Genomic DNA, 26,680 nt, shown 5'->3' with positions numbered 1-26,680 from the left:
CTCAGAACAAACCCAGCCTTCACTAACTTATATGGAATTTTATGTTTCTTACTAACTGCTAGATCAAGCCAGCATTCTCTGCATTTAAAAATCAAACTTTCTTCCCTTTTTCTGAATAATTTCTCCTTTTGCTGAGAGTATTTCCTAAGGTTGCTAAGGAGGGGAAAAGCATTAGTAACACTCTGAGACAAGAGAAAATGCTTAACATTACCAGAGCACCGCTGCGCAGGAAGACATTTGTATTTGCAGTGATGAACTTGCCCTCAAGGCCATCAGAAGTGAGTCTGCAAGGGAAGGGCACCTGCAGGCTCCAGCTTTTATGGCTGGCACTCTGGGAAGTAGGATCCCATTACAACTGTTACAAAAGTTCATGATGCTGATGATTTAGCCAGTCATGCCCAAATGGGAACCTTCTGTTGAAACCAGGGGCATGGCATTGCAGGGAAAAGTTAATTCGGTGTCAGAAGTTCCTTTGACAGTCATTGAAGACTAATCAGTGTAGAAAGTTGGACAATAAGAAGCCATCGGGAGGCAATCAGCAAGAACTAACGTATCTGCTGTCTGTTTTTCAGATTGAAATGCTAGAACACAAATACGGCGGCCACCTGGTGTCCCGCCGGGCAGCCTGTACCATCCAGACCGCGTTCCGGCAGTACCAGCTCAGCAAGAACTTTGAGAAGATCCGCAACTCCCTGCTGGAGAGCCGCATGCCGCGCCGCATCTCCCTGAGGAAGGTCCGCGTGCAGAACTCGGAGAGCTTCTCCGCGGAGAAGGCCCTGGTGGAGGGGTACAACTTCGTGGGCATCCCGCTGGTGAGGTCCCCGTCCCTGCCAGCCACTATCAGCGGGGCGCTAACCGAGCTGGAGGACTCCTTCACTGAACAAGTTCAGTCCCTGGCAAAATCCATCGATGATGCCCTCAGCACCTGGAGCCTCAAGACCATGTGCTCCCTGCAAGATGGGGGCTCCTACCAGATCAGAGAGACCTTCAGCGCTAGCTCCATGCAGCCAAACCAAGACTTAGAGGCTGAGCTACAGGATCAGGAGAAGGAGGAAGGTCTCCTGCCAGATACTCTACCCAAGAGCAGCAGCACTCTCATGATGGCTTTTCGAGATGTCACAGTGCAGATCGACAACAAGAACATCTCTGTCTCATCATCTACCTCGGTGTCCATGGCAAACTGTCTCAGCAGCAACGACCAGGCTGGGCTCTCTCCAGCTACCAAGGCTGAGGAAAGCCCAGGAGAAGGGGAGGGAAAAGCCAGTGAACTACTGTCTGCCCCAGAGAGCTTACCTGAGAACAGCCTCACTTCCACCGAGGTGGAGGTCAGTACCAATGGCACAGGGGACAGCAGCGCTGAGCCTGATCAGATGGCAGTGCAGAAGCTCCAGTTTGATGCAAGCAATGAGGCAGGACAAAGCAAAGGCTTGGAGTCTGAGAATGCAGACAACTCAGAGCAGCTGAGCAGCAGCAGCACCTCCACCTCAGCTAAGTCAGCCTCTGAGGTGTCCTCAAAAGAAGCCCTGCAGGCCATGATCCTCAGTCTGCCGAGGTACCACTGCGAGAACCCAGCCAGCTGCAAGTCACCCACACTGTCCACAGACACCATGAGGAAACGCCTCTACCGCATTGGGCTGAACCTCTTTAATATGTAAGTGACTCTTCCTCCATTTCCCAGCCCCTATTCCCATGCCTCACAGGAACAGATGATGGCAGGCTCTTGGTCTAGATCCATCTCCAGGGAAGTTCATTGATATTCAAGGGCATGACCATCTGGGTATGCAGTGCACAACACAGGCTGGCTTCCCATCAGCTCTTTCCCTAAATTCTCCCAAGTACTGTCTTTCTCTTCTGTCTGACAGAGGAACAAGCCCATGAGCAGTGCCCATGCTCTCACAATTCACTGAACCTTTAGTTCCAGCTGCTGTCCATTTGGCATCCACCAGCTGAACCTGGGATCACTCTGCTCCACTATATTGTAAGGGAACAAACATAGGTAGGACTGTAAACCCAGCCCTGGTTACTTAACATGGGGCAATTCCAAGTAAAGAGAGAGGGAGACAGAGGTACAACTGAGCTTAGCTAGCTCAGTATGAGTCATAATGGTAAAATTGTATCTCTGGCTGTCATTTTCCTTCAGATACTTGGGTATATTTTCACCTGACAGACCAGGTTTAGTCACCTGTCTCTCACATATCTGAGTTTCATATCCTATGAGAAGGCTGTAGATGTGAAAGCAAAAGCAGAGCAGAGGTCACCATCAGAAGAGGTTAACTCACATGATTAAGCAGAAAGGAGCTGAGCTCTCTTAAGATTTAGATTTGCTCATTGCCTTTTGATGAGATTTTTCTCATCTAAGCAAGCCACGAGAAGTACTGGGTTTTGCTTTATCATCACATTCTCATATCTCTGTCTTTGTTTCCATTTGAGTCCCCTAATAATGAAGATGTAATGTACCCATACTAGGAGAACGTTTCTCACACATTAGCGTGGGCATTTTAGTCAAAGCAAGGACTGATCATTATGCAGTCCCAGGCAGAATTTTCTCACAGACAAAGGGGCAATGCACAGGATTTATGTATGTGTACCATGGAGGCTCCAGGAGGCAGGGACCAGGAAGAGAGGTTTTTAGGGTTGGTCTCAAAGCACACCCAGAAGTGAAGTGATGTTAGGTCAGACAGATTTGGGACTCTTACAGAACTGAGAGAGACATATCTCCACTTCTGAGTACAGGCTGGAGGACAGGAGTGAGGAAAATAACTTGTTCGCTCTGGGGAATGATGTGTTTCTTCAATCTCTGAGCAGTGTCTAGGGGACATGTGGCTCCCCTTGTGGCTTCTTATCCAAGGGGCTGGGAGGGCCATTAAGCTTTCTGCCATTATTTGGTTGTGGCTTTCCCTGTCTATTTACAGGAAGAAGCCTGGAAATAATTTACCTGGAAATAATTTCACCCCACAAGTTTACTCTTGTGAGGTTTGGGATGTGGGCACTGATCCGTAGGCCATGGAGCTGAGGCTGTGTGTGCACGCATCCTTTTTCCTGGCTTTCCCTGGAGCAGGAGCTGAAAGCCTGCAGTTTCTGGTTTCTAATTTCCAGTCTCTGTGGCCTTGCCCTGCATTTTTGGAAGGCAGTGCTCTGGCTCGGAGCAGGCCCTTGGAAACACATGGATGCAGTGGCACTTTCCCCATCCCTGCTGCACCGTGAGGGGGTGAAATCCCTGGAATGGTGAGTGCTTCATTATGCAGCACTGCTGTGATAGCTCAGTGTGTGTGGGCAGCTGGCTGCGTGGGCAGTGGGAAAGACAGCAGGACTGAGGAATCCCGCAGCATTTGCTGGCTCTGCCTAACACCCCTGCAGCACCAAAAATGAATAGCAGGGACCAGGCTCAGGAGAGAGAGGAGTAGAGTTGTCTGCTGCACCTCTAGGTAAAAGCTTCGTGCTGCACTACGTGGGATACATCTGCAGGTGTTCAGTGGCAGAGAGGCTGTATTGCTATCAGGATTTTGTGCAGAACAAATTGAATCCTGGGAAAAACTGATGAAAGGCTGCTGTTAGTGAAAGGATTTTTGAGTTATAGTCCAGGCAGTGCAGGAGGGCTGTCACAGCTGGATTGTTTTATCCTGCATCCTTTGATGGCATTGTGTGTACCATCTCTACTGAAACCCGCACATCCATTCTAATGTGTGCATTTTTTCTGGCCATATTAAACTCTCAGCTCTTCTGGAGTGGATCCAAAGTCAGTCTAGTGACTTTGGAGTCACACAGGTGTAACTGAGTTCATCCTTGTGTTGTGAACACCATGCTGTCCCTTGCCAAATACCACAGTGTGCAGGTGGATGTGCATTTTATGTATCTCTGGTGCTTAGTTTGACCTGTGTCCCAACCATATCACCTTTGCACTTAGCAGGGAGCTCTGCCTGTACTCTTCAGCAGTGAACCGGTAGGTCTGTATGATAATAAAGGAGGTGTATTGTTGCCTTTCCCTGAAGAAGGCTGGGGGTTTTCAGTATCACACCTTGCACCTCTCCTGTTTATAAATTTAATGGGCTGATTGTTCTTGCAGCCCCATCCCCAGCAGTGCCACACTGCCCAGGATATTTTCTTTTGACCTTACAGAGTAAGCAGAACTATTTCAAGCCCATCTTTTTCCATGTCCGTGAGGCCCCTGTGAGGAGCAGGCCATTCTGCTGGATACAGCTCCCCTTATAGCTAGACATATGTTGCTCACCCACATACTTCACCACCTGACAATGTCACAGTCTGTGCCTGTGCATATCATGCATTCACGTGCTCTGACATCTCATTCTATTCTTCCCTCACCCCAGGAAACTGCCTGAGCAAACTTATTCCTTGAGCCTTGACAAGGAACCCTAAATTTGGGTTAATGATGGAAGCATGACATCATATAATGAAGTCACCCTCTTGCCTCTCTCAGAGAACCAAAGAAATGTGGCAATCCTCCTGCCATTGCAGTGATTTACCTCAGCACAGAGCACCATGACAGAGACCCTTCAGTGGGGCAGACTGAAATATGGGAGGAAAACTTCCTGCACAATACACACGTACTGTTTGTTCTTGCCTGCAAGACAAGGCACCCCAGAAGCTCACAGCACTCCCACACACACAGGGGCTTATAAACCAGGACAGAAAGATGGGGACAGATATTTTATCAGGGCCTCTGGCAATAGAACCAGGGGTAATGCTGTTAAACTGAAGGAGGGCTGGTTTAAATTAGATGTAAGGAAGAAGATTTTTACAATGAAGGTGGTGAAACACTGGCACAGGTTGCCCAGAGAGGTGGTGGATGCCTCATCCTTGGAGATAAACAATATCAGGTAGGAGGGTTCTCTGAGAAACCTCTTATGTAGTTGAAAATGCCCCCACTCACTGCAGGAGGGATGGAGTAGATGGCCTTTAAAGGTCACTCCCAACCCAAACCACTCTGCTTCTGTAAGAGCTGTGTGTGCAGGCACAGACACTGGCACATTGAGAAGCAGAAAATCACTCCCACAGCCAGGCAATCAGGCCCACTCAGCACCAGACCTGCTCTCAGAGAGATGCTCACAGGCACAGAGGGAGAAAAGCCCTCTGTCTGGGAGCTGCTCACTGCTCCCTCCCTTCCTCTGACAAAGCATTCTCTGGGTGCCTTCTCTCACACACAAAGATTTCTGCCTGAGGGTGTGAATCAATAGAGAAGGGAAGAAAATCACAGCTAAGGGTGGAGGGAGTGGAGGAGGGATAAACAGATCTGAGTATGGGATTTCTGTTCAGGCAGCCAACATCAAGCTCAGGTGAGGAAGGTAAAAAAGTATCACTCTACAATGAATGTTGAAAATCTATGAAAAACAAAATTATTTGTTTAACAGAAAAAGTGCCCACTTTTGGTTATTCCCCTTGGAGCCTTGAGCCTCGTTTGCCCATAGACCACGGCAGCAATGTCTCCTGAGTTTCTTCACAGAGGGAAGAGCCTCTGACTTTGGAGCAGATGGATGGCAGAAGAGTCACTTATGAGGCGTGGTACAATGCAGTAGGATCTGTTGTGGCAGTGGGATGCCACTTGTGATTACCAGGTGACAGCAGGAGCTGCAAGTGACACAGCAGGTCCTATGACATATTTTTGTCCTCAGCAGCAGCTAAGGAGGCACACAGCAAGTCACTTTTCCTCACCCCAACCAGTCCCATTCCTGACACACTGTGAATGCATAGGAGCCCACAAGGGCTGCACTGATGCATCCATGGGGTGAGCCAGAGGCAACAATGCCTCCAAGAGCTCAAGCAAACTCACCATGTCTCTGTCCTTCCCTTGCAGAAACCCAGACAAAGGGATCCAGTTCCTGATCTCACGAGGCTTCATCCCGGACACCCCCATTGGGGTGGCACACTTCCTGCTGCAGCGCAAGGGCCTCAGCCGCCAGATGATCGGGGAGTTCCTGGGCAACAGCAAGAAGCAGTTCAACAGGGATGTTCTGGAGTAAGTGTGGAAATCTCCTCCCCGCCTCCCTCCACTCTGAAGGAATTGCCTGCTCTACCCCTGGCAAGCACTCCATGCCCCTTTGTCCCCACTCTGCAGGAACTCCACCATTGCCAGTACCTATCTGGTGTCCCTCGACACATTTCCCAGCTATGTGTGTCACCCTTCATATCATTCATCACTACTTTCATTTCAGTCCTTCCTCAGCAGGCCTGTGGTCACCCAACAGGAGCTCAGCGCAGTCAGGTGGTAGAACAAGTGCTGCTGGCAGGTTTGGGGGCTGGGGAACTCTTTGGCTGAGGTCTCATCCCGTCCATATGAAGTACACCTGATGCCTTCTGGGAAGTACTGAGAGGTAGAGGAGGAAAACTATCTGCTTCTTGCTGTGAGACCAGCAGGGAGACGTGAATGCTGGCTACCTACTCAGCTCTCGTTCTGTACAGGTTAGAAATTGGTGACCCTTTGAGTTTGTCCAACTGCATTATGAGGATAATTACAAGGAACTGTTTGTGGTGATGAGGAGGCCTGTCTGGCCTGTTCTCCCTGGCTTGTCATTGCCACTGCAGCCAGGGAGAACTGAGGAACATCCCCACTCCAAAATCTCCAGCCAGCTGAGCTGCCCCTTTTCAGAACAAAATCTGAGGTTCCCTTCCTCCTTCTGTTCAGTGTCTGTCTTTGCTGGATTGTTTCCTTCAGTTCTCACACCGTGACCCTCTCCTGGTCACAAGCCATGCATCTCTCAGCCTGCACATCTCTCCTCTTTCAAGTCTAGTTCATTCAGAGACCCATTTCAAGGCATAACCAGCACTCAGCTGTGTCTTTCTTTATTATGCAGAAGCACAACTCTTAGTGAGAGTTGCCTTTCCATTAGGCAGGAAGTCCTTTGCACTGGGTCCTTTATTAAATTCTCCGTTCTCCAATATGTTCTCTATTTCCCTTGAATTTTGCAGTGGTTTCTCTTGAATCAAACCATAAAGAAACTCCAAATCCCATCCACATACCACTTCTACTTCAGAGAAAAACTGGAGGATGCCAAAGTTCAAGAGCCAAATTTAGGCTTAAATTTTAAAATTAATTCCAGCTGCAATTGCTACTTCTTATTGCTGCAGGTACCCACCTGACCTTTGGACCATCTCTTTTTTTTAATATACTGTAGGAGTATTGATTTGTCCAGTAGCAATACACATGTGCTGTCCAGTCTCTTCACACTGAGAACTACAATTAAAAGTAATTGCCTCTTTTTCTCCAGTAAGCATTGTGTGGGCTGCTTCCCCTCACAGATAATCTGCTCAGGTCCAAACCTAGCCTCTGCACACACAGGGGAATATTGCAACAACAACAGGCTGACACTTCCCTGTAATTGTAAATTTGGCATCATGTTCCTCTGCCTCACATGGGACCACAAACTCAGTGTCAGCAGCTCCTGGGAGCAGTGCCTATTGCAGATCCTGGTGTCAGCCTCCCAGCCTCAGTGCCCAGGAGCTGCTGCACTGGGGTTGCCTGTCCTGTTCCTGTTCCTGCATGAGGCATGGGGGCCATTGGAGCAGGTGGCCCTACTCCATCTTGCTCATTACTCAGTTTCCACAGCCCTTTTCATGGTAAAACTCCAAATATTCAGTGAAGGAGTGACCTTGCCCATCCTGTTAACATCTGTAGAAAACAGGGCTCAAAGATGGAGACTGAGACACTGAGGCTGTGTGTGCATGGATACATCTGGGGCAGGGACAGTGTGTATTTGAGCAGGTATCAAACAACTGGGTCTGAGTTTAGGGTCCAAACCTGCATCTGATCTTGCCAGGCAACAGATTATTTCTTGCACTGACAATCTGTGCTGCCATCCCCTCTTCACAATAAATGCCTGATTCGTCTTCCATGAAGGCAAAGATAAAAGTAGACTTAAAATACATGTAGAATATTCTAAAACAGGAAGGAAAAAACATGCACATTCAGCTGGTTGTAGCTGTGCCACTTGAAGGTACTTTCTTCCTGTGCCAGTCCTGAGCTTGGGGGTATGCTTGAGCATAGTTGGTGGGTTTTGCAAGCAAATTTTTCATCAGCTGCTCATGAGAGCTGGATGGGCAATGGCTGCACACCCAGCAATGTGCCATGCATGGAAATAAGGCATTGAAAGGAGAAATCATGGCCCAGAATTATAATCCTGGATATTTTTCCTGTCCATGCTGCAGGAAGAAGAGGGCTGGCAGTGTAGTGTAGTGTGCTGGCATTTTCAATGCACTGTATCTCAAGGGCTGGTCACAACTTAATAGCTGTTTCTGTGGGAGCAAGAGGCAGATCAGGGACCTTTTGGCATTTCAGAACTGTCTAAGACCTTGTCTGGTTCTCATTCCCCATCCAACTCCCATCAAACTGGCACAGGCTGGGAGAATAGGCTCTGCAAGGGCTGTCTTGCTGTCCCCACATCCACCCACGCTCAGTAAAGGTACATGGTTTTCCCTGGAGAGCATGCAGCAGACAGGAGAGCTCACACAGCAGCTTTTGCATGATTTGCCCAACTCCACAGTCATTTTTGTGGCCCAAATGGGCAGAAGAAGGACAGGAACTTAGTCCTGCTGAGGTCAAATGGCCAGGCAGGGTAGCCATGAGCAGGCAGTAGTGCTTGGACAGGCTGTAATCACGTGCAGTGAGGGAGCCTGTATGCAGACAGAGATGTCTGTGCTCTTTCACATCCCAAACCTGACCCTGGAGCCTCCTCTACCTCCCAAAAGCAAGTTCAATTATTGATGCTGCTTGCTGTGTTAGTTTAGCTTTTGCTTGATGTGAAAACTTATGTTGCAATTGTGTATTGTGAGCAATGTTTCAATTGCATCCAGGTTGAATTAACTCAGCTGCATGAATAAATAATAGCACAGCTTTTAAAACATCTGCAAAAGTGTCAAGCTCCCTTGTGCATTCTGAGGCAGGGCAGAGCTGCCCAGGTTACAAACTCCAGACTCAGCTGTAATGTCCAGATTCAGGTCTGTACTCTGCAGAGTTCTCTTGGCTTCTGCAGATTTGGAAGCTGTGCTGGCTGACAGAGAAGGCTGTTCCAGCTGTCAGACGGCAGAGCTCAGGAGTGCAGAGTGCAGTTTGGCACTGCGAAGATGATCCCACTTTACTGCCACCAGTGAATGTAAAAGTCCAGAGAAGTGCTATGCTGGTTGCAAAGCCTTTTATGTAAAAGGGCAGGGGTTTAGGTGAGGAAAGCATTTGATGAGGATTGAGCACTTTGCTGTGCTATTTTGCCTTCCCACACCTTCATGCCCAGCGCCTAAATGCCTGAAATTCTAATCTCCCTTCCATCTTCCTGCTCTTATCTTTCAACCTTAAGCTGATTTTCTTGGAACTCAAAAAAAGGAGTCTGGATAATTCACAAGTAGTTCTACATGCTAGCCAGAGGAACAGCAGAGAGAGCAGGAGATTTTCAACAGTTTCTGACTATAATTGACACACACACATTGATAACACTGAACCACTCAGGTCTGTCTCTTTAGGAAAAGGCAGTGTGTAATTTCTTGTATAGAAAAGACTTCAGTATTTAAAACTAGGATTTATCTCACTTGTTGTTGGCCACCACCAAGTTTAGTGTCTTCTGGAAATTTATGAATTCCTTTTGTCAATGGAGAGACATGGGGCCCTCAAGAGTGTTGTTCTTCTCAGTGTGCTAGTTTAGTCTGGATGTGCAGCTTTTAGGCATTTTGTGTTGCAGGGCATAAATCCCACTTGTTTTAAGTCACAAAGTAACTCACTGTGATCAGCATCCAGAAGAATCTAAGAAGATCCAGTAAGATCCAAGAATCTCCTGGAGTCACTGGAGACCTGCCCCAGGGTTACAGTGCCTACCAGTCCAGGGAACACAGCTGGAGAGAGGTAGCCTGGCCCATTCAAGGACCTATGTGGTACTGAGCAGTTTTAATCAAATCTATTTGTCAAGTACTGCAGAAAAATAATTCTGTTGCTTTGAAAAAGTCAGGCCCAAGGCATTAAAACATAGTTTTAATATGAGACACGTCATCATTCTTGCATCCTTTCTTCATTTTGTGTTTATTTGTTGCTTTTGTTCTTCTTTCTTCACTTCTCTTTCCTTCACTTTAGTCCATTCTTCCCCTCCACCTGTTCCTGACTCAGGAATTACTTCCATTCATAGTTCATTCATGAACAAGATAATGTGAGTGATTTCATGAATGGAGTCAGCTGTGCTGGTACTGGATGGTTTGTGTTCAGCTTGTGGGATTTGGAAGTGCAGATGTGGCTGTCCTGGTGCACTTGTTGCCAGAGGAGAAATGGGCAGAGATTCCAGCAGAGGAAGCATTGTGCTGAGTTGGGGTCTGGCTGGTGTTAAGAGTGGAAGTTGCTGTTGGAGACATTCTCAGGGTCTGGCTGGTGTTAAGAGTGGAAGTTGCTGTTGGAGACATTCTCCCTGGGACTGAGGAGGTCTCCTGTCTGCCAAGCCTGTGTTGTCTTGTCTCTCTGTCACGGAAAGTCGGGGAGAGAGAAGCTGCTCTCAGAACATGCAGAGCTGGGAGCCCAGCAAAGGCACTGCCTCTCTGAGAAGAATGAGGCTCCTCTTGGACAGACAGAATGGACATGCCAGGTTAGCCCCAAACTAGCCTTCTTTCCCCTTCTTACTGAGGATGCTACAGAGGGTCAGTAGGGCACTTTCATCACAGGAGGGTTTAAGCAGGAGCAATAGACAAGGATGTGATGGAAACAGGACAGAGGGAAGATTGTGTTAGGCAGTTCTGACCTCCAGCTGCAAGCAGGGCTGTGGCACACACCAAATGTAAGAACAGCCCTCCCATGCCAGGCCTGGGCAGGCTGAATGTGCAGCTTGAGCCTGCCCAGTTCCCAGAGAAACTCAGGAAGGTGAAGATTCCCAAGCAAGCAAGTAGGCATGTGAGCTACCAACAACCATGGGAGGGTGAGCAGGCATGGCAGCCCAGGGCAAAACCAGGCAATACAGCAATCCTGTAGCATTCCCCAGAAAGGGAAAATAGTGTGGGCATGGTCTCCATTGTAGAGACTGTCCTTCCCAAGAGGGTGGGGAAGGCAGGACTGGGACACACACCTGTGCCCACTGGTGCATGGAATCAGGGAGTCCTGTTAACTTTTCTTTCTCTTCTGCCTGCACATGAAGGGCAGACTCCTTCCAGGGAGCTGAGCTCTTCTACAATTCACCCAAATCCTGACTCACCTTCAGAAATCCTGTAGAATTAGGGAGGCTGAGAAAAGGGATGGTTTTTTTTAAATATCTTTGTGCCTTGTGATTTTAAGATTTCCACCTGGCTGCCTCCCCCCTTGCTCCCTCCCTGAGTGGAGGCTGCAGGTTCATTACAGATGCTTTTAGCTGCATCCCAGCCCCTGCTGCATTGTCACCTGAGTGGAAAAGCTGGAAAATAGGTCATTACACTTGGCTGAGCAGATCCCAGCCCCACATGGTACAGCTGCTTCCTGTCTTCACTGAACCCTTTTGCCACAGGCTCTTTTGCCATGCTTGGCCCTGTGCTAAACCCTCACAGCTCTTCTGCCATTGTGCCCACCCACTTTTAGGGGGATCTTTTCCCTGTAGCCTAGGAGGCTACAACAGAGAGAACAGCTAAGCAGAATAATCCATCTAGGAGCCCACTCTTTGGTCCTGGAACCTGGTGTGGAATTCTCTGCTTGTTGTTGTGAGGTGCATTAGGGCAGACCAAACTCCTCGTGCACACAGGTGGCCCAAGAGTCCTCAACCCCCATCCCCTTGTTCATGAGGCAGGGAGTCAGTGCTTTTCCTTCTCACTTCAACAGCATGATCCAAATATCCAGAGTCATATCCTTGCAGATAGTGGGCTAAATGAATCTCTGGATGCACTGTGAGTTCAGTTTGTGTGGCTTGTGGCAAGTTCCTGGGCAGGAAGGAGGTGAAACATGAGATTTTATAAGGTGATTACTGTGTCCCTGTATCATCATCTCTCAAGCCTCCTGGTGGTCCTGGAATAGTCATCTCACAGGTGTCAGGGTGTTTGTGAGAAAATGAACTCAGCACTGGTTTTGGCATGTGCACATAAGATTTTGGTTTATTGCTTGGATGCAGAGAGCCACCCACTCTCATCTCCTTTGTCAGCTTCCATGGTCTCTACCTTGGAAGAAAAAGATCTCCTTGGTCTGGTTTCACAAAGAAAAGTTGTGCTGCACTTCAGGAGATGTCTGACACAGTTACAGAGTGCATTTGGAAAGTTAATGTGAGTCTGTGCAGGAATCTGAAGTCAGAGAAGGCTGCAAAATTTCCAGCTGTCTAGAGGAAGAGGAGGAGGAACATGGCAGACTCATAACACAAGGCTGTTTGGTTCTTTGAATAGACTTTGCTGTGTCAAATTTGCACACAAAGTAACAGACAAGTCTGACCCATCTTTTTTTCTGCCTGTCTAACAGCAGAAATACCAACTTGGTACCTGATGGCTCCTCTAGGAGCTGTTCTTCAGACCTTTGGCACAGGATTTGTCAGATAAATCAAATCCAAGCACAGGCTGACTTGGCTTGAATCAAACATTCTTCCCAACCTGTCCTTTCTTCCTGGTCAACTTTTCTCAGTAAGCAGGACAGGGGACACTGTTCTTTGGGCTGAGAGACAAATGGAAGAGACTCCCAGGAGTTGGAATTTACAAAGGAAACCTGCATCAGTCAGTCTGTGAGAGAAGACCTCCTAGGAGAATCTGAGCATAACTCAAGTAGCAATTTGAAAAGAGCAGTGAACAGCTGCCTTGTCCTACTTGTCCTAACGAAGGCTCCATGCTTTCTGTATTATGGGTATTGACTTTATTACTCAAGATTTTTACACGAAGAGGAGGATGTTTTAGGGCAGCCTGTGTGGAGGGGGAAAGACTGATCAAAGAGGGAAGGAGTAAGCAAAAGATAGATGATTTAATGTTGGTGGATTGGGGCAACTAGGGTGACCTCAGTGGGTGTCCCTGGGGCATGCAAGCACTCAGTGTTCACATGTCTGGAAGCAGACAATAGCAACAAAATCACCAGGGTCAGTGCTGAGAAACACTTGCACACTGGAAAGGATTAAAAAATAATAACAAAAGCTCAAGTGCAGAGGTGGTTGCAGCTGTGAACACAATAACAACTAACAAGAGGAAAACTGTTTTTACTATCAACGATAAATTCCAAGAAGCAGAATGCCTTGATGTTAACCCAAGGGACGGAGTGTAAGTATGAGAAAAATAAAAATAAAAAAGGAAAGATGCAGTGAAGGGAGTTTTTCTTATTGCCAAGTGTTCCTGCAGTCCACCTCTTGGAGAGATAAAAAAATATTTCATAGAAGATTTCCTATGAGAGCAGTCCCTTTGATTCTCTTTCCTTGCTCCCTATTTGTTTCTGAATTTCGATTATATGGACTTTGTGCAGAGAAAGAGCCCACAATTCCTAGCTGAGGTTGTAACAAGTCCAACCCCAGGAGATACAAAGCACTTTATGTTCAGTCAGAGCTCCTGGTAAGTTATTCTGCAGGTGTCACCCCAGCTAAATGATGATAACTCCTGAATCAATAAGGCAGTGGAGGAATGCAGAGACATTTCTGAGTTCAGATCTCTGTCCCTCACCCATTTGAGAGATTGTGCAACAGATTTTTATTCTAGCAAGGCTGCATGTGGCACTCAACAGCTTAGATCACAAACCACTTTCCAATAACCCACAGCAAAGTGCAGCACTTAGAAATGACCAATAGACACAGCTCGTTTATCTCAGAAAGGAAGAACTGATAACAGCATATCCCTTTATTAGTAGAGGTTTCTTTGGCCAAATTTCCAGATAATCCTAGGAAACAGAAGGACTCAGAAGAGAGGTAATCCCTTCCCCCTCTTTTTTCCCCTATACCACTCCTCATAAAGTCCCAGACAACCTGTCTTGGGGAAAACTTCCTCCTTAATAACCTTAAATGTGGGACTAGTTTATCCTTTGCCACATGACATATCCTTTACCCCAAACACAATGCAAAAAATTAAGGGGTTAAGGGGCTAATAGAAATAGCCTCCAAGGTAAAAAGCAGCAGAAAATATGAAGTTCTTGAATTTTTAATGCACTTCTAATGTCAAAGTGGTCCCATTAGCAAATTAGTGACTTTGTATTTAATGAAGGTTTAAAGAAAATGGGATTTTGGCACCTGTGATTTTCTTCATCTGTCAGATAGAATTTCAGGTTTTAAAATTTATTTTTAGGTAAGAATAATGACAAGCAGGAAGGTAAATTGTACATACCAAAGTCAGTGGAAAACAGAGTAATTTAATGTCTGTGTTTGTTAGAATAACTAGTTTTCTAGAGAGGGGACATGCAGAACATAAATCTAGACTTCAGCAAAGCTTTGGACATGAGAAATTTTTTGTTGAGAGTGGAAGAGAGAGAAATTAGCAGAGGAATAATAAACAGGGGAGCAAATTGGCTGATACAGACATTAGTGCCTACATACTCTGCTGAAATGGGAAGTTGGGCCTGAGGGACATTATGAACAGGGGTTTCTTTTGATTAATGCTGCAGTAATGACCTGAGCACAAAAGGTAGGAATATGCTAACAGAATGTGCTGAAGCCACATGAGAAAGGTGTTGTCATTACAAGTGACTGAAATATCATGCAGTAAGAAAAAGAACAAGTAGATGATTTGACTAATACAGAGATCAAGTACTGCAGTGATAGGTTTTGGAGACTAACAGCAGGGCCTTTATAAGATGAGAATGCTTTAGTGGGAAATAAGAGAGGTGTCATGCCCTTCTTGGGGTATCTAAATTGGCCATGAATTTCCAATGGGCAGTGAATCACGCCAAAATGCAAAATGACACCAGATGAGCAGGTAATGTTACATGTTATTTCTGTACAACAGCTTCCATTTCCTTTTTTCTCTGAGCTGATTCTGGTCTTATTAATATTGATACAGATGTCTAAATATCTATGTCAATAAAGATGTTTATATATCTATATAAATACAGGTAAGCATCAATACATATATATGTACACATACATTCTCTGTATATGCACGTGTGAATGTATATGCTGTCTATTGTGTGATCTCAGAATCTCTGCTGATCAGAGTGACCCCAAGATGAGTTAGAAAATCTCTTTTCCCAGCCCAGCAGTTGAAGAAGGACTCTTCTGGTCTCTTTCTCAGGTTGTTTATTGTTTCTTATCTATAAAATTCTTTCTCTGACCTGCCGAGGTCTGTTCAGCAGGTCAGACAGAAGCACACTGACCACCCCTGGGCAATGTTATTTTTTTATACTAAAAACTATGTGTACATTATCTACAATAACTTCAATAACTTCCCAATACCTATCACCTATGCTAGACAGTGAGTTTCTACCTTAAACCAATCCAAAAGTGCCAACATCACCCGGAACATGGAAGCTAGGAAGAAGAAGGAGAAAGGACAAGGCATGCACAAATTCCTCCATCTTTGGACCCCAAGCCCCCATTCTAAAAACCTCAAAAATCTATTTTTCACCCCATGACAAACCATTATTCTACTTAAACTCTCTTGACTTGTAATTCTTTGTATAAAGGTGGTAATTTGCTCCATGGGTCAAGATCAAAGGCACAGGGGTCTTGGGCTCTGTGCCAAGGTCTCTGAGCTCCCTGGGCAGGGGCTCAAGTCCTCCAGGGAAGCCAGAAGAATTTCCTGGGTTTTGACAGTGTGATATGTATATATGATGGTGTACACACACACGCATATATATATAGTGAAGCACAATTGCTCACCAGCTGTAGAATGCAGGAATCCCTTCAGTGAAATCACTGCCTGTGGTAAGCAGGATCCAGGATGCCACAGCGATGTCTCAGGGCCTCTCCCATGGGATTTCCCTTGGGGACCAGGCCTCAGTGCCACAGTGGAGGAGCCTGCCTGGTGTCATCCACAGGAGGGTGTTCTGATGAAGGCTGTGTGTCCCCCTCTCACAGCTGTGTGGTGGATGAGATGGATTTCTCAGGCATGGAGCTGGACGAGGCCCTGCGGAAATTCCAGGCCCACATCCGCGTGCAGGGGGAGGCGCAGAAGGTGGAGCGGCTCATCGAGGCCTTCAGGTAAGAGCAGGAGCCCTGCAGTCCCACTGCTGCAACCAGGGCAAGCAGGGAACACAGCACAAGGTAAAAAAAAAAAAAGTAATGGAGAAAATGTCCGCAGAGTTTCCTCCCAGAAAGGGGGATCATGGAGGGGCTCCTGAGGGATGGAGTCCTCTGTGCTGCGTCACAGCTGTGGCCTTGTCAGAGCCTCAGTGGCATGAAGGGTAGCAGGGGCCAGGGGGAGGCCAGTCCTGACGTGGCTTCCAGCAAGGGATTCCCTGTTCACTGGTGACTCACAGGAAGAGAAGCAGAGGAGCTTGCAGGGCTGCTTGGCTCTCCTTTGGTGCATCCAGAGGAGTGCTGAGCAAGGCAGGCTGGAGCACACACCACTTGTGTATGACACACTCTGAGCAGCCCACTCCAGCCTCACTTGCTTTTTTGGTCCTGAGGACAAGAAGGCTGAAGTTTCAGTGGCCTACTTCAGCCATTGGTGGGGAAATTTGCCTTCAGAGAGCAGTGGATTTCTTCTCTTATGTGTGAGAGGTGGGGTGAAAGGAATGTGATCTCCTTGTGGTAAACCATCTCCCAGCTGGAGCAGAGGGCTCCCATGTTCCATGCTGAGTGTGTGCATCCCTCCTGCTGCAGCCAGAGGTACTGCATGTGCAACCCAGATGTGGTCCAGCAGTTCCACAACCCGGACACCATCTTCATCTTGGCCTTTGCAATCATCCTCCTGAACACAGACATGTACAGCCCCAATATCAAGCCTGACAGGAAGATGATGCTGGAGGACTTCATTCGCAATCTGAGAGGTGAGGGTCCTGCCTTGATTTTTCTTTTTTTGCCCTCTTGCTTTTCTAAATTCTGCCTAGATGAAGGCAGGAAAAACCTAGTGGAACTGCCTTTCCCCAGGTCTTCTGCTGCTTGCCTGTGAGCCAGACATAGAAGGCCCTTTGAGATGCCTTCTAGGGTGCTGGGGAAGGGAAATTCTAATTAACTTTGTTTTCTTCAGAAAGATGTCCAGCCTTCTCAGAAACCAACCATTTTCCTTTGAGAGATGGCTTCATCTTTTAAGATATCTCATTTCTTGGAAACAGTCCATTGTATTACATTTTGCTATTGTTCAGCTCCATGCTTCTTAGATCCTGCTGGGTTGTGCTAAACAAGCCCTACTTGCTGCTTTGAATATATGAACACATTTTCCTTTTATTCAGGCTAAATCTTTCCCTTCTTAATTGCCTGCAATTACTTATAGTAACTGTAGGCGTGACAGAGTTCATGCATATATTTTTTCTTTGCAATTTCTGATACATCAGTCCCCCAAATCAATTTTCTTCTATTTTCAAGGTCAGTCTTTTCCATCCTGGTAATATATTGTTAAACGCACTTTTTTAGATGTGGTCACAACATACTCATATATAGAGCTACTGCCTTGTTCTTATTTTCAGATCTACTAACTCAGCTCAGTATTGTTTGGCCTTTTTGACATCATGTCTAGACAAATTATTGTCTAATTTCCCAGCCATATTCATTCCTAGGTCATCCTAGGTCAGCCATTTTCCAAGTTTCTCTTACTGCACATCTGCAATTCATATAAAGCTCCCTCAAAGTTTTTCCAGCATAAATTCCTGTCTTTTCTGAAGATTTTGCATTTTTCTGGGTTCCTTTGACTTGTTTCTTTGTCCTGATTTCTGTTCAGAAAGTGTCATCTGAGCCTCCCACACCTTCCACAATTTGTCACCTGGTTCAGACTGGTATAATGTGACACTGAGGCCCTCTTTCAAGTGAATTCCACAGATACTGAATGGGTCTGCTACCTGCCATCACCCACTTTAGCATTACAATTGATAGCACTAACAAAAGAGGGAGGTTTTTTAATGTTAGAGTTGCCTTAAAAGCTGTCAGTTCACACCACAAGGAATTAAATCAGCATGAGGGTCACTCATCTCCAGTGTGCAACACACCCCAACTCATCAGAGCAAGTGAATGTGACCCCATCACAACCAGGCAGACACACTTCAATCCAGACTCACCTGCAGGCCAATGCAGCTTCAGCAGCCTGTTTTGGAATTGTTATTTGGGATACATTTGCAAGGATGTAGGTAAGGGAGCAGGACAAATCTCAATGCCTTTCCATTTCTCAGCAGGTCCTCACCTGCATCACTCAGGATAGTACAGCTCAGACCAGGGAGCTGCAGGGAATGAAGAGAAAAATCAATATTAAATGACTGGAGGAATTCAGTTTGGAGAAGGACTGGAAACTTGGTTTTCAGTGTTTGCCTCAGGGAAGGGTGAAAAAAACCTTTTCTGCCAGGCTCTGAAGGGTCAGACAGCAAAATCTGGAGAATTATCTAAGGAGATGTAAAAGAGGAAAGGGGCAGGGTCAAGGCAGAGATACCACAAACAGAATAGCAGGAAAGCATTATTCCTAGGAGACAACACAGAAGGAAAATGGTGCAGGTCACTAAGCAGACAAGGAGAGATGATGCTTGCATTGGCAGCAAGAGCTGCTGAATCCCATCATAGGCCTTTCCCACATCTAGCACTTCTGATGATACAAAATCAATGCAGGGGTTACTGCTGAGCGGCCCAAGATAAATGAATGTGAAATTGTGGCTATAAAACCTTAGGGAACACATGGAAAGCAGCCACCATGCAGAGCAATGGAATAATGAAATCAACTGCATTGGCCTTAGAGATGTCAGTCTCTCCTGCTGGTGCATTAGATGCATTAGAGGAACAAAGGAGACAGCCTAAAGTGAAGTATTGCTATTCCCCTTCACTTCCCAGCACTGCACAGTGCAGAGGCAGCAGTGACCTGCCAGGGACCACTGGTTCTTCCCTTTTCTTCTCTCTCTGGCTGGCCTGTCCAACATTTTCTGTGCTTGGCAGGGGTGGACGACGGTGCTGACATCCCTCGGGAGCTGGTGGTGGGGATCTATGAGAGGATCCAGCAGAAAGAGCTAAAGTCTAATGAGGACCATGTCACTTATGTCACCAAAGTGGAGAAGTCCATAGTTGGAATGAAAACGGTGAGCACCCAGAACCCTCTGTCCCCCACCCCTCTCCCTGCCCTCTTTTCTGCGTTTTTCCTCTATGCCTTTCTTCTCTTATGTAATACTTCCCTTGCTTGTCTCTACAATTTTTTTGTTGTCTCTACTCCCTTTTTTTGGTCTCTACTCCTTTTTTTCCAAATTCTTTATTTCCTGCTCTCTCATTCTTTCCTAATTTTGAGCGATCTCCTTGGCCAGAATTTACAGTATCTAGTGCTGTAATTGTTTGCCCATGAATTTTACTGCAGGTCCTGCCTGGCTCAGCTGATAGCTCTGCAGTGTTTCACACTTTCAGACCTTTTAAGGATGTGATAGAGATAGTGATAGAAAACAATTTTATCTGTCTGCCTCTAATGAGTTCCCTAAGAATTGCTGGGGTTAAGAGATGCCCAAAGTACAGACATCTTCTTTGGCAGTTATCAGTCTGTAGTGCAAGAACATACATACTGTTATCCAAAATAAAGCAGAATGATTTCTCAAAGCCCAGGAAACCTGTGGGGTGAGAAAGGATGAGCAGTGACCCAAGGATTGGAAGCCAGAGATAGGATGTGTGAGTGAGAAAGTTGCATTTAGTCTGCCCTCTGATTGACCCAGATCACAAAGGCTTTCTCTGTTACTGCAGCGGCAGGAAAATTGATGGCAAGGAGTGGTGGTGGGAGGTGATTTGTCTCGGCAGAGTGGGTGGAATTGTGCCACTGGACAGGGCTGTGCAGCCTCAGGGTGGGGGACACCCTCAGTGGCCCCTCCTTGAGGCCCTGCCTGCCCTGTGTGCTCCCTGCAGGTGCTGTCGGTGCCCCACCGCCGGCTGGTGTGCTGCAGCCGCCTCTTCGAGGTGACCGACGTCAACAAAGTGCAGAAGCAGGCAGCTCACCAAAGGGAAGTCTTCCTCTTCAATGACCTGCTGGTGGTGAGTGTGCCTTGGCAATTAGGCACTGCAGTAATAAAACCTGCTCTGGTTTCTCTAAGGAAGTCTGAAACCAGCCCACAATATCCATTTTCCCTCTGTTCTGAGAGCAGCTCCCAGTTCAGCAACATTGTAAGACGCAGTTCTGGACCCTTCACCGTTAAAAACCTACTAAATCTAGAACTTCAGTAAAAAAAACCCAAAACTGTCACATCCCACAGCCATCCAAGCAATGTTATTGCTCTCTCTCATGCCTTTGCCAGCAGGGAGGTTCATTTCATGAAAGGGAGGTTCATTTCTTTGTCTATTTCTACTGCAGTACACAGAGCCCTCTCGTGCCCTTTAAATCTTTCCTGCCAGACACGTTAAAATCACTGCTTTCTAACATGGAAAAGGCTGTAGCAGACTAGATAGTACTTCTCAGATCCCCAAATGTGCAGAGTGTCCTGCCCCAGCAATGGAATTATGCGGGTACAGGAGAGCAGAGCTACATTGAGACTGGAAGGAGGCCAAACAAAATGGAAGCTTGCTGAATTTAATGGTGAAGTAAAACTGTGGCGGCAGCAGATGCAAGGCTAAACCCAAACCCTTTTGTAGAAGGAGAAGTTAAGAGTTTTACCCAGCTATTCCTCTGCACAGTTATGAACTTGGGGAGAGGGTCTGATCCCTGCTATCCCTCCACTCCGTGGGATAAACCAGATCCATAAGAACTGGAGGCACAAAGTCCATAAGTGCTGAGGTACAAGGGCAGCACAGCATTTTCATACACTCTTGTTCCCAGCTCTAAGGTATTCATGACAGGCTTGCCTTTGCCTTTTGATCTGTTCCTTGGTGAAGAAAATTCCCCTTTCAAAGTCAAAATGTGGTGATCAAGCACTCTGGGAGAGAGCTGAGTGGGCCCAGGGCGATGCCTGCAGGATTCCAGAATTGCTGTTACAAGTGCAGCATTCCAGGCAGCTCTCCTGCAAAGATCCAGTCACTCAGCAAACACTGCTCCCATGTACACTTTCCAGAGCTTTTTTGCCTTGAGCCATTTGTATTGTTCCTGCCTCACTGCTCTCCAGCACCAATGATGCTTCTCTCCCCCCAACAGATCCTCAAGCTCTGCCCCAAGAAGAAAAGCTCCTCAACATACACATTCTGCAAGTCAGTCGGCCTGCTAGGGATGCAGTTCCATCTCTTTGAGAATGAGTGTAAGTCCAGTGCTCCTGGGTTTCCTGGAGGGGTTTGGCAGGGAAAAGGAGAAGGAGGAAGGTGTCACAGAGAAAATGTGGGCCTTTTTCGGGGTCGAGCCATTGTCGGAGAGGGGAGACTCAGACACTCAATATGAGTGATAAGCAAATTCCGTTTATTGAAGAGAGCATCACACACTTATACAGCGAGTAATAAGCTTATGAATATTCTGTAAGCTAAGCAATCTATTGGTTAAACTATACTATCAACTCTTCCTCATTCCTTAGGGGTTACATCTCTCTTTTCTCATGTCTCTTTCACTGTTTGTTATCCTACCACAGCTAGGCCCAAGGACACTGCTATCTGTGCAGGTGCAGGACTTGGAATTAGCCATGGTTTTGTACTTTTCCATTTTCTAGCAGCTAAATTCCCAACAGGGAGGGGGCTGTGTGAGTTTGCATTAGGAGAGAGATTCTGTCAGTGTTAAAAGTGGAGGAGAGAAAACCGAGGCTTGTGCCAAGGAGATGACTCTTTGGGTACACTGTGATGAGAAGAAGCTCCTGGTATCTCTCCTAGGTCTGAGCATCTGCAGAAGGGCCTCATTGAAGGATCTGGCCTGTTATGGTGGCAACACCAGTGGTGAAGACTGGGGGAAACAATCCCCATATCCATCCCACTGAGCTCCCAGAAGCCAGTTGTTGGTGCAGAATCTTATTTACAAAACTGCTGCTGCCAGCTTAAGCCCCTCTCCCCTCATGGCCAAAGTCACAGCCCCCACTGCTGCCTTTGATGCTGGCAGAGGTGCTGCTGCCACCTCCCTGCACTGTGCCATGCTGTGCTGAGAGCTTCTCAAGGCAGAGGCAGAGCCCTTGGAACAGTACCCACCAAAGCATGGCAGGAGGCCAGCCCTAGTCAGCCTGACCTTGATGGTCTGGGAATGGAGCCATGATGTGTCATGATTGGGGCTGGTTGTGCTGTGCAGGAGTTGCAGAAACAGGCAGGATTCCTGCTGGCACAGGCACAGGGGCAGCACAGCACTCCCAGGCTAGCAGGGCTGATGCCCCTGGGATCAGGGGCACAATCCCCTGGGATCACAGTGCTCTCCATTTTTGGAGAACATGCTGCAAGGAAGGCAAAATGTAGCAGCGCTGTGGCTTTACTAAGTTTTTTCTATCTCTCCTCTACTCTACTGGCAGCCTGAGTCACTCTCCCAACACCCTTCTCTGCAGCAGGCAGAGGCTCCCACATCCCTGTGAGCTAAGGGCCATTCATACCTGAGCATCCCAGGAGGCACCATCACAGTTGGCATCAGCTTTCAGGGGTGGCATGACCATCCTGGGAATGCCCAAATCTTCTGGCAAAAGTGCCCTGTTGTGTATCCCCTGCAGAGACAGTAAAGCAAATGTCACAAAGATCTTGTGATCTGAACAAATGAGAGAGACAAAGTGGGAAAAGAGCTTGGCACGCAAACAGGGGGAGCAGAGGGCTGGCTGAAAAATAACAGCTTAGGCCTTGGCTTGTTTGGGAAAGGCTAATAAAAAAAGGCTGCCCATGGAAGGCAGGCAGATGTAGGAGCATTGGAGGAGAAGTGAAAGCAGGACAGGGGAAGACAGAAATTAAATTTAGTGGAATGTGAAAGGAAAGGAGGAAAGAGATTGAAACTACCAGCCATTGAGCAAATGACAGAGGAAGTCTAGTCAGAACTGTGGCAAGTTCTCTGCATTGTTGTGTTCTCCTGATTCTGTTGGCTGAATATCCAGTCATCACCTCCCTGCACACAAACCTAATCTTTAAAGCATAAGACTTTATGCTGTTTATTTTCACTCTCTGGGAATAGCCCCTTATTTACATTTCTGTGTGTTTTGCCTGTGAGGAGCACTAAGCAGAGACCTCAAATACACGCCTTTACCATTCTCTCTGCAGAGTGCAATGAGCTCCCCATCCACACTGTGCCAACACCCCTCCAGTGTTCTCAGGAGAGACTGGGGACAAATTCTGCCACTGTGGATGCAGTGGCTCTAACCCCAGAAGACAATCTCTCCTGCTGCATCTCCCACAGGAGAAAAAGTGCTGTTGGCCTCACAAACACTGTTTATTCTTCCACAGATTGAGAAAGGCTTTACAGTCTTACCTCTGTGCCCAGGTTCCTAGGCCCAGTGCTGCACTAAAAGTGACTAAGAGCTGGAGTTCTCTGGTTTTGGCAGCGCTGTGGTGCTGGTGACACTTGTCTTGCTGCTGCAGCTTGGTCCTTCTGTTCCCTTGGAGGGCTGCAGTGCTGCAGGTCCCCACAGTTGGCAGTGTGACAAACTCTGGGTGTGCCATTCCATTGAAAACTCTCTGTCCTTCAGATGTACCAAAACAACCAACTACTCCATCAAGAATGCCTAACACCTCTTTATTTTGTTGGCACATCTTTTTTCAGATTACCCCCATGGCATTACACTGGTGACTCCAGTTTCAGGCTCAGAGAAAAAACAGGTACTACACTTCTGTGCTCTGGGTGCTGAGGAAATGCAGAAGTTTGTGGAAGACCTCAAAGAGTCAATAGCAGAAGTGACAGAACTGGAACAGATACGAATTGAATGTAAGGGTCTCTCATACAATTCCCACTCCAATGCCATCACACTGCATGGGACTACAAGCAAAAAGGGGAAAGGAAATGTTCTTCAGGAACAGGAACAAAGAGGATGAGCAGCACAAGTCTGCACAGGCTGTTCCTGGGTTCACTGACAGGATGAAAAAGCACTCTGTGACCACTGGCCAGCAGGAGAAATGGAAGGACTTAACTCCTTAAAATGCTTGTGAGGCAGGGAGTGTGGTACAGCAGCCTGGAATAGGGAAGCTTAGACTGTCACACCCAAGAGATTCTTTTCTGTCCCATACTCCTTTGACTATGCAAATATGACCTGTAAATAGCTGGGGTAGATCTGTACCTTTAACAGAGTTGTCCTGAGGGCAAGCAGTCACTGTCCTGAGGGCAAGGTCACTCCATGGCCTTACACAGACAAGATGCCCATGTAGCCTTTGATGGCCTTTCCATGTACAGACTGATGAGCCACAGTAGCTCAGCTGCAGTGGTCCCCTCTCTGCAGCACCAACCAATCCTGTATAATGTAGGTCATTTGTAGAAGGTCCTATAGAGATATATAAGTTTCTTCATATATCATATCCTTTCCAGTTTCTGTTTTTTCTTGGCTGTTCCTCTCTCTCTTTTTGACACTCACTTGTGATTTCCTTGCATTAATTCTCCTTGCTGACTTCCCATTTTGTTCCTTCAGTATGCTGGTGACCTTCCTTCCATCCCACCCCTCATTCATTTCCAAATGTCTGTTTTGCAGGGGAACTGGAGAAACAGCAAGGGACAAAGACTCTCTCCTTAAGGACCAATGGAGCCCAGATGGAGCTGCAGTCTAAGCAAGGCTCTCCAACAGGTAAGAGGGCACCAGCACCCAACTTTTTTTGGTATAGAAGTACTGCCTTTACAAATGTGTTCTCACTGGTTCCTGTGAGAACTTTTGTGTCCTTTAGCCTTGGCCAAATAGTGGAAATATAGAGCATATACTTTCTTCAAATGCCCTAGAAAAACCCCTGAAGTCTCATTACCCAGTCTGTAGCTGTAATACCTGGTAAAGAGCTGTTACTGACAGATCATGGGTAACTTCTGAAGAACCTGGCCCAATTTTCTTCCCTGAACTGATAAAACTTATCCCACTAAGCAAGAGGGTCTGGATTGGCCTTGCACATCTCCCTTTAACTCTCCAGCCCACAGTATGAGGGCCAGCTCTTGACTAGAGGGGCCAATCTCACGAGTGAGATATTTTGTTTTATTTCAAAGGCAAGAAGGATTTGGGGGAGAAGGTCTCGGACAGCACAGTGGAGGTAAGTAGAGTGCAGAGCAGCTGAGGTAAGTAATTCTCTCTCACTTCAGCACTTCTCACATTCTCTGTTGTTTCTTTTCTCAGGTTTTAATCAATGCCTCCCCAGCCAGACTGACAATTTTACCAATTTCCAGAGATACAATTAAAAGTTACTGCTAGGACGGGTAATACAACTTTCAAATCCAAACTAAACTTCAAAGCATTTTCAATCCGTTTCTATAACTGTAACATCCTTCATGGACCAAGCTCCCAAACGCTGTAGACTAACCCACCCCACTGCTTCTGGGGAGATTGAAAGCCCCACTAAGGACTTCCCTGACATGCTAACTCCATGCAGCATCACATGCAAATTCCCCACAGCCCAGCTTTCCTGCACTATCTCTGCAGCTCTGTCTCTCCATCCCCCTGAAGGGGATTAAGCATGGCCTTTGTACACCAGACCTTCCTTAGAGCTTCACCTTCCTAGGCAGGGAGCTTGGCTGTCCTGTGTACATCTATCTTTGCAGGAATGTCTAGCATCCAGTGGGTTGCCTGTTTCTTCACGTATACCCATACTCTCACTGCCTGTGAGGAAACAGGAAAATGCAATCTTCACACTGAAAATCTTATCAACTCCTTCCTACTCTCTCTCTGTCTGAAATATCTCCATCGTCCTGAACCTTCCCTTTTCCAGGGTAGTTCTTTCCCCTCTTGTCAACATATATTCACTTAAAGAATTCAGCTTCTCTGTGGGGAGTAGGTGCTGCTTCTTTTCCCTGGAGAGCACCATATTTCTCTGCAGACACCTTTTCCTTCCTGGGAAAGGTGCCTCTGCCAGCCAGTTTCCTATTCCTGTTGGGAGAAGTGTCTCCCTGTGTAGAACAGCTTCCATGTATCCTAATGTCATTGGCACTTCATGGCCCAGCAACCAGTTTTTCATGTGGGATGTTCCAACACCTGAATAAATATTGACACAATATTGTGTCCTGCTGTGTTGTGAGTCTGAGCAACCTCCATGTCTGGATAGGGACAGAGAGCTCATCCTTGCTCCAGCATGGTGGGCAGCTTGGTCACTTCACAGCTTCTCCTTCCCAGTTGCTGGTGCAGCTGCTGCCTCTGCCAGAGCCTCAGGGCAGCCCCACTGTCCCACCTGTACCCCTGCCTGGCTGGAGGTGCCAACCTGAGAGCACTTGTTTCCCACCCAGGGCTGGTCACTTGACTGACATTCTGTTTTAAGCCAGCAACTTAGCTCTGTCTTGGGGTCTCCATCAGCCCATGGCCTTGCCAGGAGGAACTAGAACATCATCCATCATTTGGGAAGCATTATTCCCCTGCTGCACTTCTCCTGCTAGGGACTTCCCATCCAGACCAGCATCCTTTTCAGACTGGTCTCAGTGAGCTCCCTTATTTGATTCCATTATCAGCACCTCGATGTGGAAACCCTGATGACCTCCTGCTTCCCTACCTGCTTTCAGCTGACCAAGTATTACTCTGCCAGCAGAGGAGCATTTCCATTTCTCTGAGATTATCTAATCTGCTGCCATTTCATCATGAATTTCTTTTATCATTGTATGAGCTAGATGGGCATTTTTTTTCTTTTTTTCTTTTGAAAATCATTTCCTTTTACTGGCAAACCATCAAATGGAGCAGAGGGAGCTGCCATTTGCTAGACTATGTCAGGTTTCTGCTTTTTCCTTT

At 47.0% G+C, this 26,680-nt stretch overlaps 1 protein-coding gene and 1 long non-coding RNA gene across 6 annotated transcripts in view; one reads left to right on the top strand and one right to left on the bottom strand.

Annotated features, from left to right (window-relative positions):
- The window catches only part of LOC141728755 (uncharacterized), a 31,312-nt gene extending 25,410 nt beyond the window's left edge, over positions 1 to 5,902 (bottom strand). The window contains exon 1 of the long non-coding RNA XR_012579914.1: positions 5,786 to 5,902. This is a non-coding gene — a long non-coding RNA (uncharacterized LOC141728755). The remainder of the gene's footprint in view (positions 1 to 5,785) is intronic.
- Positions 1 to 26,680, top strand: part of IQSEC3 (IQ motif and Sec7 domain ArfGEF 3) — a 92,593-nt gene that overhangs the window by 64,770 nt on the left and 1,143 nt on the right. For 3 of the 5 annotated variants that reach the window (XM_005482689.3, XM_074538946.1, XM_074538945.1), the window contains 10 exons: positions 573 to 1,651; positions 5,810 to 5,971; positions 15,894 to 16,016; positions 16,641 to 16,807; positions 18,888 to 19,027; positions 19,830 to 19,955; positions 21,046 to 21,145; positions 23,548 to 23,709; positions 24,464 to 24,556; positions 24,961 to 25,004. In XM_005482689.3, coding sequence (XP_005482746.2) covers positions 573 to 1,651; positions 5,810 to 5,971; positions 15,894 to 16,016; positions 16,641 to 16,807; positions 18,888 to 19,027; positions 19,830 to 19,955; positions 21,046 to 21,145; positions 23,548 to 23,709; positions 24,464 to 24,556; positions 24,961 to 25,004 — 2,196 coding nt within the window. Of the gene's footprint in view, positions 1 to 572; positions 1,652 to 5,809; positions 5,972 to 15,893; positions 16,017 to 16,640; positions 16,808 to 18,887; positions 19,028 to 19,829; positions 19,956 to 21,045; positions 21,146 to 23,547; positions 23,710 to 24,463; positions 24,557 to 24,960; positions 25,005 to 25,087; positions 25,168 to 26,680 lie in introns of all 5 variants that reach the window. The other 2 variants (XM_074538944.1, XM_074538943.1) reach the window with 1 other exon arrangement.

The sequence above is a fragment of the Zonotrichia albicollis genome, chromosome 4 (assembly GCF_047830755.1).
Source record: "Zonotrichia albicollis isolate bZonAlb1 chromosome 4, bZonAlb1.hap1, whole genome shotgun sequence".
NCBI lineage: Eukaryota > Metazoa > Chordata > Aves > Passeriformes > Passerellidae > Zonotrichia > Zonotrichia albicollis.
The sequence above is the reverse complement of the archived record's forward strand: the minus strand, read 5'-3'. Positions and strand labels throughout refer to the sequence as shown.